Here is a 15,450-nt window from a genome sequence, read left to right on the forward strand (position 1 = left end):
AAATAGCCCAGCCAACTACCTCATCCCCAAACCGTATTTATTTATCTTGCTCCTTTGTACCCCAGTATCTCTACTTGCACATCTATCACTCCAGTGTTTAATTGCTATATTGTAATTACTTTGCCAACATGGCCTATTTATTGCCGTACCTCCCTTATTTGCACACACTGTGTATGTTTGTTGATTCCATTTGTAACTGTTGTTGTATGTGTCAAACTGCTTTGCTTTATCTTGGCCAGGTTGCAGTTGTAAATGAGAACTTGTCCTCAACTAGCCTACCTGGTTAAATAAAGGTGAAAAAAATAAAAAGCACGTTACTAATTCTACGGGGAAATGGGATGAATGGGAGGGGGAGATTTGCTTTGAATGCCTATTGCAGTTGCAATTCACCTGCTTCCACATAGGGGAGAAATTCTAGCTGTAGCACCTTTTAAAATGTTTCTTTCAATCTCCCCAAAATAACACACCCGACTTGTGACAAAACAAATACATTATTATTTTAAAAAAATCTTAAATATTTTATCACAAATAGATGCAATGTATCAAAATGTCCACTGTAAACAGTACTCTGTTGACCCCAAATAACCAGAAAACGTAAGTTTTGTACATAATTATTTACAAATGTTTGGTAAGAGGAATGGCGCATGAAAATAGTTCCCTTCTTCTAACAGGGGGGGGTGGGGGTTGAGAGACATGCTAGTCCAGCGCAATGATGTCATTATCATCATCAGCTGAGGGTTGACTCAGGTGTTGGCGCTTAGCTGAGGCCTCGCCTGTCTCAGCATCATGGAGCTTCCTCTTGTGGCCTCCTGACTCCATGCTGACAGCCATAGTGCTGGAGGACGGCGCCTCCTCGTCTGAATCAACTAGCAGAATGTCATTCTGTTCAGCAGGAGCTAAGAGGTGAAAGGAAAGCAAGAGGAAAACAAAGTCAGATTTACCTGTACCCCTTTAGAGTTTATATTCAACTACAGAAGAAACATTGCCTCATTCTCAGCACTATAAACAAATGGTTTAAGGACCGGACTGATTACTTATGACCAGGATTTGAATTATCAGATGTAGTCTAAAATAGTTCATTTCTGTAGAAAATGCCAGTTTTGCTCACCTTCGGAAGAGGTGGACGGTTCTGAAGAATCTTTGTTGCCATTGGCAACGTTCTTTCCCTCTTCTTGTGACCTGGTTGGGGCCTTGTCAGGTGCATCACCCACCACCTCAAATTCCACATCCTTCTCCAAGTTTTCACTTTTTCAGCAGAAATACATTTACATTAGGGAAATACAAAGGCGAATACAGCACACAGAAATACATCCTTCTCTTACCAGTGAATCACATTAACCAGGAGTGTGTAATCCTGCAGAAAGTCATCCACTTGCAGACGGCTGCCATTTCGAATCGCAAAGTCAGACAGGAACTTGCAGTTGTTTGCTATGAGAAGAGAATGGTGCATGAAAATATTTGTATACTGATGATAAGAGAGTATACTGTTTAGGGGTGGGCACAGTTAATCAAATATCCCAACAGACGTTAGTATCGGATTATTTGCAAGAGTATTCATGTTGGTGATCGTGTGCCCACTGTTTTTAGCTGATAGAAGAAGTGCAACCCGGTGTGGTCTGCTGCAATAACCCTCTACAAGGTGTGGAAAACTTTCCACAGGGATGCTGGCATGTTGACTCCCAATACTTCCCACAGTTGTCAAGTTGGCTGGATGTCCTTTGGGTGGTTGACCATTCTTGATACACACAGGAAACTATTGAGCTTGAAAAACCCAGCAGTGTTGCATTTCTTGACACAAACCAGTGCGCCAGGCTTGCACCTACTACCATACCCTGTTCAAAAGGAACTTAAATATTTTGTCTTGCCCATTTACCCTCTGAATGGCACACATACACAATCCATGTCTCAATTGTGTCAAGGCTTAAAAAAAAAAAAACTATTTAACCTGTCTCCTTGTTGTTCAGTCTGTTTAGGCTCTAAAGATCATATCACTCACCTATTTTAAGACACATATAGGCTGTAAAAACGGGTAAGAATCGGTTCTTGATTGTGTTAATGCTTTAAGGGAGTAGAGCTAAGAATCTCTCATGTAAGCTTGCCTCCCTCTTGGAGGAGTAAGCAGTTCAGAGAGTGCCTCAATTAGCCTTGCTAGCTAGCTACTTTGTCGATTTGACATACAGTGTCAAGAAAAAGTATGTGAACGCTTTGGAATTATCTGGATTTCTGCATAAATTGGTAACAAAATTTGATCTGATCTTCATCAAAATCACAACAGACAAACAGTCTGCTTAAACTAAATCACACAAATCATTGTATTTTTCTTGTCTATACTGAATAGATCATTTAAACATTCACATTGTAGGTTGGAAAAAGTATGTGAACCCCTAGGCTAATAACTTCTCTAAAAGCTAATTGGAATCAGTAGTCAGCTAACCTAGAGTACAATCATTGAGACCAGATTGGAGATATTGGTTAGAGCTGCCTTGCCCTATAAAAACTCACAAAATTATGAGTTTGCTATTCACATGAAGCATTGCATGATGTGAACCATGCCTTGAACAAAAGATCTCAGAAGATTCAAGATTAAGAATCGCTGACTTGCATAAAGCTGGAAAGGGTTACAAAAGTATCTCTAAAAGCCTTGATGTTCATCAGTCCACAGTAACACAAATTGTCTAAAGTTGAGTTGTTTGGCAGGAACACACAACACTGTGGAAGAAAAAAGGCACAGCACACCAACATCCCAACTGTAAAGTATGGTGGAGGGAGCATCATGGTTTGGTGCTGCTTTGCTGCCTCAGGGTCTGGACACCTTGCTATCGTTGACAGAAAAATGAATTCCCAAGTTTATCAAGACATATCGCAGGAGAATATGGAAGGCTATCTGTCCACCAATTGAAGCTAAACAGAAGTTGGGTGATGTAACAGGACAACAACCCAAACACAGAAGTAAATCAACAACAGAATGGCTTCAACAGAAGAAAATACACCTCCTGGAGTGGCCCAGTCAGAGTCCTGACCTCAACCCGATTGAGATGCTGTGGCATGACCTCAAGAGAGCGCTTCACACCAGACATCCCAAGAATTTTGCTGAACTGAAACGGTTTTGTAAAGAGGACTGGTCAAAAATTCCTCCTGACCGTTGTGCAGGTCTGAGCCACAAATACAGAAAACATTTGCTTGAGGATATTGTTGCCAAAGTAGGGTCAACCAGTTATTAAAACCAAGGGTTCACATACTTTCCCCACCCTGAGCTGTGAATGTTTACACGGTGTGTTCAATAAAGACATGAAAACGTATAATTGTTAGTTTAAGCAGACTGCGTTTGTCTATTGTTGTGACTTAGATAAAGATCAGATCAAATTTTATGACCAATTTATGCAAAAGTCCAGGTAATTCCAAAGGGTTCACATACTTTTTCTTGCCACTGTAGGTAAAACCGGCACTACCAGATGGTATGGTATGATAACCTATAGCAGCAAGTTTGTCAAACTAGCATGACTATGGCTACTTTCACTCTGTCTATCCATCCCATCTCTCACATATACCGTCCCCTGCCCTTCCCCCACTCTGCTGCAGCTCTCCCGAGTCACGCAGCAAACAAAAGCTGTTTTACAAAAAACTATCCGAAAGAATGTCATGATATTATTCGAACAGTACAAATATTTCAAATGCAAACCCTTAACTGTTGAGTGCAATATGCAGTCCTCTTCTGGTCTCCTTTGGGACAGTCTGATAATATTCTGTGATTGTCTCATACCTTCGGTTTCACCCTCCTCAGAGGAGATAAGGATTGTCCCTTTCCCATCCTCGATCTGCACATCTGGCGCCACCATCCCAAACTTCTCCTTTAATATCTAACAAAGAAACAAGAGTCTTTAGCTGAACACATGGTTATGGGGTGGCAGGTAGCCTAGTGGTTAGCGTGTTGGACTAGTAACCGAAAGGTCACAAGTCGACAAGGTAAAAATATGTTGTTCTACCCCTGAACAAGGCAGTTAACCCACTGTTCCTAGGCCGTCATTGAAAATATGAATTTGTTCTTAACCGACTTTCCTAGTTAAATAACAGTATTAAAAAAAGGTTAAATATATATGCTGATCACATTTTCACTCATGTTTGCAACAACAAAACAAGATTTGTTTTGTTTAGATTTTACATGCAACCCACTAGTCAATATCTACATGGCTTTATCTCTTCCTCCCTGGTCAAAAATGTCTATCAGTCTGCATTTATCTGGCTTTATCAGTATGATTGTAAGCATGGTTACATGAAAAAGGAGCCAGAAAGCCAATGCTTTACCTTGTCTTGTAGGGCCAGCACAAGAGTTTTGTGCACATTCAGTTTGACTGTGACTTCTGGCTTGCTGGCGCACACATAACAGTTGGCACTGGGTGGGTCCAAAGCACACGGAACCAGCAACTTTTTCCTGGGGTTGGGCTGCTTGTTCAGGAAGATCTAGGAAGACAATACAGGAATGGACATTGGAATAGGTTTCAGATCACACTAGCTATACACTAAAACAGCACTAAGTTGCCATTAAATTATTCTTCACAACCAAAGGGTATCTGCAGGTTCAATGACGCTACATTTTTAAAGGCACTTGGAATGCAAATTAATACCAACTTGATGTCTGCACACACCACACACACCAATATTCCTCTCCAGAAATGAGCACATATTGGCAAAAAGTAGTATTTTTTGGGGCTGACTTTCATCAGAAGGCTTAGGGCTTATATTATCAGGCAGGTGTGCCATTTTAGGCTTACTGATATAGCATAGTGGCTAGGTTATAGATGGGTAAAGCATGGGGTTGCCCATTTGCATTTGTTTAGGTTACCCCGATGGGCTAATCATTTTTATAACCTTTATTTAACTAGGCAAGTCAGTTAAGAACAAATTCTTATTTACAATGACGGCCTACCCTGGCCAAACCCTAACGACACTGGGTCAATTGTGTGCCGCCCTATGCGACTCCCAATCACAGCCGGTTGTGATAGAGCAGGGAATCGAACTAGGGTCTGTAGTGACGCCTCTAGCACTGAGATGCAGTGTCTTAAACCACTGCGCCACTCGGGAGCCCTTTCATTAGCTAGATCACAAACTAAGTGTTCAGAATTTTGGGTTCAATACCAAAACCAGCCTAGTAAATCAAATTAAATTTTATTTGTCACATACACATGGTTAGCAGATGTTAATGCGAGTGTAGCGAAATGCTTGTGCTTCTAGTTCCGACAATGCAGTAATAACCAACGAGTAATCTAGCTAACAATTCCAAAACTACTACCTTATACACACACACACACACAAGTGTAAAGGGATAAAGAATATGTACATAAAGATATATGAATGAGTGATGGTACAGAGCAGCATAGGCAAGATGCAGTAGATGGTATCGAGTACAGTATATACATATGAGATGAGTATGTAAACAAAGTGGCATAGTTTTAAAGTGGCTAGTGATACATTTATTACATAAAGATGCAGTAGATGATAGAGTACAGTATATATATACATGCGAGATAAATAATGTAGGGTATGTAAACATTATATTAAGTAGCATTGTTTAAAGTGGCTAGTGATATATTTTACATCAATTCCCATCAATTCCCATTATTAAAGTGGCTGGAGTTGAGTCAGTGTGTTGGCAGCAGCCACTCAATGTTAGTGGTGGCTGTTAAACAGCTTCTATCTCAAGGCCATCAGACTGTTATTCAGTCTCTCGGTCCCAGCTTTGACGCACCTGTACTGACCTCGCCTTCTGGATGATAGCGGGGTGAACAGGCAGTGGCTCGGGTGGTTGTTGTCCTTGATGATCTTTACGGCATTCCTGTAACATCGGGTGGTGTAGGTGTCCTGGAGGGCAGGTAGTTAGCCCCTGGTGATGCGTTGTGCAGACCTCACTACCCTCTGGAGAGCCTTACGGTTGTGGGCGGAGCAGTTGCCGTACCAGGCGGTGATACAGCCCGCCAGGATGCTCTCGATTGTGCATCTGTAGAAGTTTGTGAGTGCTTTTGGTGACAAGCCAAATTTCTTCAGCCTCCTGAGGTTGAAGAGGCGCTGCTGCACCTTTTTCACGATGCCGTCTGTGTGGGTGGACCAATTCAGTTTCTCTGTGATGTGTACGCCGAGGAACTTAAACCTTACTACCCTCTCCACTACCGTTCCATCGATGTGGATAGGGGGGTGTTCCCTCTGCTGTTTCCTGAAGTCCACAATCATCTCCTTAGTTGTTGACGTCGAGTGTGAAGTTATTTTCCTGACACCACACTCCGAGGGCCCTCACCTCCAGACCTGCCCTGTAGGCCGTCTCGTCGTTGTTGGTAATCAAGCCTACCACTGTTGTGTCGTCCGCAAACTTGATGATTGAGTTGGAGGCGTGCGTGGCCACGCAGTCGTGGGTGAACAGGGGAGGGCTCAGAACGCACCCTTGTGGGGCCCCAGTGTTGAGGATCAGCGGGGTGGAGATGTTACCTACCCTCACCACCTGGGGGCGGCCCGTCAGGAAGTCCAGTACCCAGTTGCACAGGGCGAGGTCGAGACCCAGGGTCTCGAGCTTGATGACGAGTTTGGAGGGTACTATGGTGTTAAATGCTGAGCTGTAGTCGATGAATAGCATTCTCACATAGGTTTTCCTTTTTTCCAGATGGGTTAGGGCAGTGTGCAGTGTGGTTGAGATTGCATCGTCTGTGGACCTATTTGGGCGGTAAGCAAATTGGAGTGGGTCTAGGGTGTCGGGTAGGGTGGAGGTGATATGGTCCTTGACTAGTCTCTCAAAGCACTTCATGATGACGGAAGTGAGTGCTACGGGGCGGTAGTCATTTAGCTCACTTACCTTAGCTTTCTTGGGAACAGGAGCAATGGTGGCCCTCTTGAAGCATGTGGGAACGGCAGACTGGGTTAAGGATTGATTGAATATGTCCGTAAACACACCAGCCAGCAGGTCTGCGCATGCTCTAAGGGCGCGGCTGGGGATGCCGTCTGGGCCTGCAGCCTTGCGAGGGTTAACAAGTTTAAATGTTTTACTCACCTCAGCTGCAGTGAAGGAGAGTCAGCATGTTTTGGTTGCGGGCCGTGTCAGTGGTACTGTATTGTCCTCAAAGCGGGCAAAAAAGTTTAGTCTGCCTGGGAGCAAGGCATCCTGGTCCGTGACTGGGACGGTTTTCTTTTTGTAGTCCGTGATTGACTGTAGACCCTGCCACATACCTCTTGTGTCTGAGCCGTTGAATTGCGATTCTACTTTGTCTCTATACTGACGCTTAGCTTGTTTGATTGCCTTGGAGGGAATAGTTACACTGTTTGTATTCGGTCATGTTTCCGGTCACCTTGCCCTGATTAAAAGCAGTGGTTCGCACTTTCAGTTTCACGCAAATGCTGCCATCAATCCACGGTTTCTGGTTTGGGAATGTTTTAATTGTTGCTATGGGAACGACATCTTCAACACACGTTCTAATGAACTCGCTCACCAAATCAGCGTATTCGTCAATGTTGTTTGACACAATACGAAACATATCCCAGTCCACGTGATGGAAGCAGTCTTGGAGTGTGGAATCAGATTGGTCGGACCAGCGTTGAACAGACCTCAGCGTGGGAGCTTCTTGTTTTAGCTTCTTTCTGTAGGCAGGGAGCAACAAAATGGTGTCGTGGTCAGCTTTTCCGAAAGGATGGTAGGGGAGAGCCTTATATGCATCGCGGAAGTTAGAATAGCAATGATCCAAGGTTTTACCAGCCCTGGTTGCGCAATCGATATGCTGATATAATTTAGGGAGTCTTGTTTTCAGATTAGCCTTGTTAAAATCCCCAGCTACAATGAATGCAGCCTCAGGATGTGTGGATTCCAGTTGCAAAGAGTCAAATAAAGTTTGTTCAGAGCCAGTATAAGTATAGTATAATGACACTCAATATCATAATGATACCACTCTGAAAAAAATGCCTTAGAGTCAAATATACAGCACTGTTACTCTCCATCTGGAGAGCTAGGCCACACAGGAGTCAGATTAACAATGTCCTGTTGAGCAGTGTGCTAGAGTAGAGCTGGACCAAAAGTCTACACACTCAATAGCTCACTCGGAGGTATTATGCTATAACATTAGCCTACAACCAAAAAGTCTAATAAATTCCTTAATTCCGTGAAACGGGTATAAAATGCCTATACTTTGAAGCAAAGTAACTAAGCAGGAGAGCTCTAGACTTACCTTTTCCCAATGCCAAGTAAGACCTGGCAAAAGTTAGATATTTCAACTAACATGTTCAGGGAACGCATGATGGATATTTTTATGTGCAGCATGTCAAAGCAGGATCCAAAAAAATCAAGTTTATTTTTGGCTCTTTAGAGAGATTAATTTGCCGGCATTGTTTGTGCACATTGGCATAGGCCATGCCTATATGCTATATAACTCAAATCAAATGTTATGGTCACATGCGCCAAATACAACAGGTGTAGAATTTACAGTGAAATGCTTGCTTACGATCTCTTTCAAACAATGCAGTTAAATTATAAAAATAGTAACAAGACGAATGATTAATGCCAAGCGTCAGCTGGATTGGTGTAAAGTTCACCGCCATTGGACTCTGGAGCAGTGGAAACGCATCCTCTGGGAGTGGTGGATCACACTCAGCCATCCGGCAGTCCAACAGACGATTCTGTGTTTGGTGGATGTCAGGAGAACGGTACCTGCCCGAATGCATATTGCCAACTGTAAAGTTTGGTGGAGGAGGAATAATGGTCTGGGGCTGTTTTTCATGGTTCGGGCTAGGCCCCTTAGTTCCAGCGAAGGGAAATCTTAACGCTACTGCATTCAATTACATTCTAGACAATTCTGTGATTCCAACGTTGTGGCAACACTTTGGGGAAGGCCCTATCCTGTTTCATGAAATTGCCCGTGTACAAAGCGAGGTTCATACAGAAATGGTTTGGCGAGATCGGTGTGGAAGAAGTTGACTGGCCTGCCGCGCCCTTGACTTTAGGGGCCCACAGTTACACTGCAACCATCACAGCTACTATTACAGGGAATGATACAAAGTGACAGGCAGGTAAGAGGGCTACAACAAAACCGTTCCGTCACCAAATGTATTTTGAAATAAATGCTGTGTTGTGTACTTAAAATTACATGAGTTTTGAAAATAGTTCCCCATTCCTACTGTCAAACTTCCCCTGGGGTGTATTCATTAGTTGCACACCATAGCAAAATGTTTAGCAACGGAAGCGGTTAGATCCAAATGGAAAATGGTATGCAACGAAAACAAGAGTTTGTATTGGACAAGTTCAGGTTCGTCCTGTTTGGTTCCTAGTTAATATGACAAAAAGTTTGAAGGCTTAGAACCACCCTTAGCAGAAAGGATCACTCCTGATTTCTCACCGTGCGACACTGCTTCACATCTCCCGAAAGAATCTTCAGTGCCTCCAGCACTATGAGGCCAGCAATGACTGCATTGGTTGTGGCAATCGCTGGGATGATGTTCCCTGCCATGGCTGCAAGGAACAATTTACAACACGTCAAAACAGCTAACTAGGAAATAGACCTTGCAAAATTTATCAAAAGTAAAATCACTTATTTATAATACATCAAAATAACACATACATTATTTTATTTTTTTTACAAATGCTAGACAGCTTTAACTCAATACCCACACTTGATGTCAAAACGGCTCTTCATATTCATGCTGAAAATATACATGCGCAGGTTGGCGGCTGCTGTCACAAAGTCCATCGCTGGAGGGTCATCCTAGCAACAAGAGGAAGACAATCAAATGGACTTCCAAAGAACTTGCAATGCAACTTTAAGCTTAAACTATGAGCACATCATCTTCACCGTTCTGTTGTACCTTGATAATATATTGTGTTCCAGTTTAGACCCTGCACAGTTACCCATCCAAATCAATTCCCTGTGTGTCCTCACCTTGTCCCACACAAGCTCTGCTCCATCCCCTTTGTCAACCAGCATGAAGTGCAGGGTTTCCACACTGCGGGAGAAGAGCTGGCAGTAGCCTGCCACACCCAACACCTGCTGGTCCTTCAATCCCGTCCCAGTCACCCCCTGGGGACACGCTATCACACAACCAGAGAGAATCAAACCTAAACCTCAAAGCTTCTATAACAAGACCAGAAAATGAATCAGAAAATATTCAAATTCAATTTGTATTAGAAGATTTTCTAATTACATTTTTTTGAAAAAAATAAAATAAAAATCAAATTGGAGCAATATAATATAGGATGCTAATATCTTACTAAGTTTCTGATGCTCAAGACAATCCAGAGGCAGTGGGGCTTTCCTCTTCTTCCACAGCTTGTCCATGGTCAGGAGGTACTGGATGTCATCTTTAAAAAGCTGGAGGACCACACAAATGTAGTCCTGGACTAGTAGCTATTTCTATACATTTTAATACCCATAGCTTAGGGTAGGTAATAAGCTGCTTGACAACAAGACATGTGGCCACATTCAAGCAGTCCTCTAGTAAATGCTTGCTCACCCTTAAGCCTACAGTACCTTATTGAAGAGTTTGACTGGGTCGTAGCCAGTGGAACGTGCCCAGTCCTTAGTGGACACACGTTTGATGTCTCCATCCTGGTCAGATGCTGTGGCTCGGGCTTCAGTGTCTGCAGGGTTCCCTGGGAATAGGCAACAAATATCCAATGGCATATATTATTATCCCAATAAAGCCCAGAGTACACACGACCTAGTCTCATGGAGACCAGGGAGAGTGGCAGTTGGAGAATGTTCAAGTGTTTTGTTATACTCACATGAAAGCTCTGGGTCAGCTGTGTCAGGGGACACCTCTTGATCTGCATCTTCCTCTCCAAAAAGCTGGCTGAGGTGGAGATAGAACTGGATTATCAATACCATGGACGACAGCTCAACCAACCTGATTGCAATAACAGATCTACGCCAGGAATCCCATCATTAACCCCCTATTGGGTAAAATGAAAAATCATCTACTTTGCAATTGTTTACTACGAGAGAGAGCACTTTTACTAGACTTACTTGAAAAGGTACTTGGCCCACACAATGCAATGTATGGGCTCAGATGGGGTGTTGCGAATGGTGCAGCCAGGGAATGTTTTCTGTGTGGGTTTGGGCTGGCACTCATAGCACTCAGTAAGACCCTGTAGTGTGTAAAAACAAGAAGAGGGAGGTGGTTGTTATGTGTTACATTGGTGCTCAACATTAACAATTGGATGAATGGTACTCACAGGTTGTGGTTGACAACTACACACATGTGATTCACAATCAAATTGTTTACCTTCTTAATAACGGTCACCTGCCCAAGGTAGCCAGCTGTGCCACTCTCAATAAGGGGAATGTCAGCTGCAAGACACATCCTGTTCACATGGTTACGAGCCACTGCAAGGAAGAAAAGATTCAGCTGGCAGCAATGTTCCACAAAATGTTTTTAAAAACATGTTTTATGGTCTTGTAGGAAGCAATCACTCCCCTATTGCTGACTACAAATTATCTATAACTGGGCTAATAACTCACTAGCAAAAAATTAACAAAATGTGCACACGTGGCTACATGCAGCTCTTGCTTTGACCTCAAAACAAGCGCATCTACTCAGGACCGCTCATGCTGTCAACATAGTTCAGTTCAAAGTAAATGCCACAGATCCATATATCGCATTGATCTATTTGCATATAGGCCTACTGCAACTCTGATTGGTTATGCCACACCGGTCTGTGTAGAGTACGGTCTGAGTAGTGCGTATCAATTCAATAGAATCCTACTCCGAAGCGTTCTGCATACAACAAAATCTCTTGGATACTTAGTCTTGCATAGTTTGTTTTGTTTCAGTATGTTGCATTGAAAGGGGCTAATATTGCGCTGATTCAATCACAATTGCCAGAGTAATGGGAAACGTTGAGTGTTAACAGGGAAAACTCTAGAAAGTTGTGTGAAGTTCAATCTCGTGCTTCTCTCCATGGGCTTATATTTCTTCTGTGTGGCAGTCCAGGGGAGCTGAACGGCAGTCTCGGGCTACTGCACGCAGCTTAGAGGGAACATTGGCTGGCGGTAAGACAAGGACCATAATAATTGGGAAAAGATACCAAATATACTCTACAAACAGACAAATTGACTAGGGATCGGTATTGAGGGTTTCATTAGGAAGGCATTGAGATTCCACTATACCTCGATTGTCCAAGGCATTCATTACAAGCATGAAGTTCCTGAAGAATTCCACATTGTAATCTGGACTGGGAAGGACAAACAGACCAAGGACATTCAGTTTTCCCATCGGCAACTCACGGTGACAAACACACACAATATAATATCATATGCACAATGAACAATCATGCACATAACTACAGTAGCTAGTTGACTTACTTCATGATGCTGTCATGGTAGGCCGTGATATTGGCAGTAGGACAGAATTGCAGCACAGTCTCTTTGGCCACCTGCAAGACAGCCACAAGTTCATTTATAGCAGGGGTTGGCAACAGGCAGCCCCCAAGAGTTTTTAGTAACAAAATAAAAAATATATAATAGATAAAAATAAACGTAGCTTTGGGTCAAAAAGCCTAGAAATCACCAGTTGTTCAGCTTAAAACTATTTTGATTTAGGAAATCTGCTCCCAAGTATTCCCACAAATAAAAAGAGAGGTGATTGTGTCTCAATGTAATCAAGGAATGAAATGTTCAAATACAATCTATTTTGGGCCTTAAATTGTGGTAATTTGCAATGTGCAAATTGTTATATTTATGTTCCGGCATCGTGACTATCGGCTCTGGGGGATTTTTTTTTTATTTTTATTTTTTTTTAAATCAGCCTGCGGTTGAATCTAGTTGCCTACCCCTGACATAATATTTTGGTTGTATAGCTACATAGCCTACAGCAAAAGTGAGAATGGACCAAAAGGATCAAGCAGTGATGCATGTGAAAAGAAACATTGGGTCCCCTACCTGAGCCTTGGACTTTCCCACATGTTTCTTCTGGAACAGGAACTGTCTGTTCAGGTTGCTCACATCAATAATGTCCAGATCAATCTATAAGGAACACAGATACAGCCAATTAAAATCCAAATCCAAGTTAACAAGACAATTACTAATAACTGAAACAACAAAAATTTACATTTTGTCAGGTTCACTAAAAGTGTGAATGTATGAAAGAATTTGCTACAAGCAGCAATGTATCTAGCTACCTAACAGAAATGCACATTATAAAACACCTGAGGGGTAGAGTACAAAGCAAGATCAATGACTGACCAACCCTGCAGCTAAGCTTATTTACACTGAGCTACACATTTTGGAATGGCAGTGTAGGCCAATCAGCTCATTTGTTGTTCAACCATTCCATAATGGCCGTTGCGGCTACTGCCAGCTAGTATGAGGACGAAAAGGGCAGTTTTCCAGGAAAAAGCAACAGTATCTCAATCTTCGATGGAGCAGTGTCGATAAAGATAACATTTGGAGTGCAGTGGTATAATCCATCCCTGCATTGAGGTACATTTTCAGACCCATATCTCGCACCGGCTCTAAAGGTGCATTCGTAAATACTCTCTGACGCTCTACTCAGACATCAGAGCGCTCTCTTCTGAGAGGGTTAATCTGGGTGTTCTGGCCTCACAACTAGTCAAGCACCCAAGCTAACTGTCTCGAGTTAGCTAACTAGACAATTGCTTCCAGGCACAATTGAGAGAACACTTCACTCTGACCATTTTTACAGAGGAAGAAAATTACAAAATTGTCAGACTCCAGTCACCCAAATCGTAGACTGTTCTCTCTGCTACTGCACGGAAAGCTGTACTGGAGCGCCAAGTCTCGGTCCAAAAGGCTCCTTAACAGCTTCTACCCCCAAGCTATAAGACTGCTGAGGAATTAATCAAAAGGCTGTTTTTACACTGCTGCTACTCACTGCTGATTATCTATGCGTAGTAACTTTACCCCTACCCAAATGTGCAAATTAACTCAAATAACCTGTACTCCCGCACCTAGACTCGGTATGGGTACCCCCTGCATATAGCCTCGTTATTTTTTTATGTCATTTTATTGTGTTGCTTTCTGTTTTAATTTTCTTAACTCTATTTATTTAACTACATTGTTGGTTAAGTGCTTGTAAGTAAGCGTTTCACGCTACACCTGTTGTATTCAGGACGTTAAAAATACATTTTGATTTGCCCTAGCTGAGCTGGTTGGGCTGTTTTCATGTTATCTAGGTCGTTAGTGATTAACTGTGCTGTTGAAAACAATTTCATTTAACATGTTTGCTGACGTTTATTGTCACCGGTCATATTCAACGGATGTTTTGTGTTGATAAATTAATCAGTTATTCTGCGCTCTGGCACACTCAGCCAGAACCCCCAGATCAAACCTACTCCGAGGCCAGAGTCCAGTGTGCGCTCTGAACGCTAAGAGAGCGTAACGCTCTGAATTTACAAACGCCCCAAGGGCACTCTGCCACTCCAGTTTGCATTTAGGAACGCCCCGAGGGCACTCTGCCACCCCAGACTGAATTTAGGTACGGGCGACATGGGTGGCATTTTACCGGGGCGGAACCGGGCGCCGAGGGGGGTTTGCCCAGGGCGCCATATTGAAACAAATAGCCAAACCGAAAACAGCAGACAAAAATGCTTTCTTCTACTAAGAACAGTGAAATTTAGGCTGAATTGACGACGGATTGAAGAGCAGAAATCTCAATTTGCAAGCAAATCGCAGCAATGAAGAACACGAAGGGGAGGAGATTTTCGGCACAACACCGTGAAAGATGGGACTCCTTAGTATTGTCTAACGTTACAGACCACAAAGTCAGAAAATGGCGCGCAATTTACAATTTAGATGAAGTGACAACTGTTAACTAGGTAGTTCTGTTCATTCATGACTATATCTAAAGAGAACGTCACCACTTAAATATAGACATGTTCGAATATAATTATTTTCAGATTAGCTAAATTGAGCTAGCTAGGCCTTTTATACCACCCCGGCAAGTGTCCGCCCCCTGCACGACTTACCACTTCTATATTTTTGAAACCGGTGAGAACAACATTTTTCAAGAGCTCACAGCCAATTCCTCCAGCTCCGACCACCAGCACCCGGCAAGTGGATAAGGAGTCAGCGAGCTCTTTTCGGAGAGACCCCACTAGTTGTAACGTTACCATTGTTGACCGCTTCAAGATATAAACTGTAGAGGACGAGATAGTAGCTTCTTCTTTTGTGGATTTTATATGGCGGTTGGCAACCAACTTTAGGGTACATTACCGCCACCAACTGGACAGGAGTGTGGACCAGAGACAGTGAAGGTCTAAATCCTATCCAATATCGGCTTGAGGAGCTCCCTGCCCCCACCTTTTCCTGGATTTTATACAGGTACAGCTACAGTGCCTTGCGAAAGTATTCTTGAACTTTGCGACCTTTTGCCACATTTCAGGCTTCAAACATAAAGATATAAAAATGTACTCTCCCTATTCCACAACTCTTGCCACTTATTTTTAAGCAGTGTTCTTATTAATCCATTGGCTTC

General features: G+C 42.9%; 1 protein-coding gene across 3 annotated transcripts; it reads right to left on the reverse strand.

Moving 5' to 3' along the window:
• Positions 1-472: 472 nt before the first annotated feature.
• On the reverse strand, positions 473-15,168 carry LOC110493917 (SUMO-activating enzyme subunit 2). 3 transcript variants are annotated; one of them, XR_016487804.1, is made up of 18 exons: positions 14,942-15,168; positions 12,897-12,980; positions 12,321-12,391; positions 12,126-12,190; positions 11,242-11,342; positions 10,983-11,104; positions 10,742-10,809; positions 10,488-10,609; positions 10,229-10,328; positions 9,900-10,048; positions 9,632-9,725; positions 9,360-9,472; positions 7,467-7,614; positions 4,303-4,458; positions 3,761-3,857; positions 1,323-1,428; positions 1,109-1,245; positions 473-896 (listed from the first exon to the last, which is right to left on the reverse strand). XR_016487804.1 is itself a non-coding variant. In XM_021568519.3 (17 exons), exons 1-17 carry the CDS (start codon positions 15,086-15,088, stop codon positions 697-699), a joined length of 1,932 nt encoding a protein of 643 aa, XP_021424194.2. In that variant the 5' UTR covers positions 15,089-15,168; the 3' UTR covers positions 473-696. The 3 variants fall into 3 exon arrangements, 2 of the variants coding, with proteins under 2 accessions (XP_021424194.2, XP_090061149.1); XM_021568519.3 differs by lacking the exon at positions 7,467-7,614; XM_090205023.1 differs by lacking the exons at positions 473-896; positions 1,109-1,245; positions 1,323-1,428; ... (1 more) ...; positions 4,303-4,458; positions 7,467-7,614 and adding an exon at positions 8,302-8,674.
• Between the last annotated feature and the right edge of the window lie 282 nt (positions 15,169-15,450).

This window comes from Oncorhynchus mykiss, chromosome 2 (assembly GCF_057628025.1).
Source record: "Oncorhynchus mykiss isolate SJ-2025 chromosome 2, ASM5762802v1, whole genome shotgun sequence".
NCBI classification, from domain to species: Eukaryota; Metazoa; Chordata; class Actinopteri; order Salmoniformes; family Salmonidae; genus Oncorhynchus; species Oncorhynchus mykiss.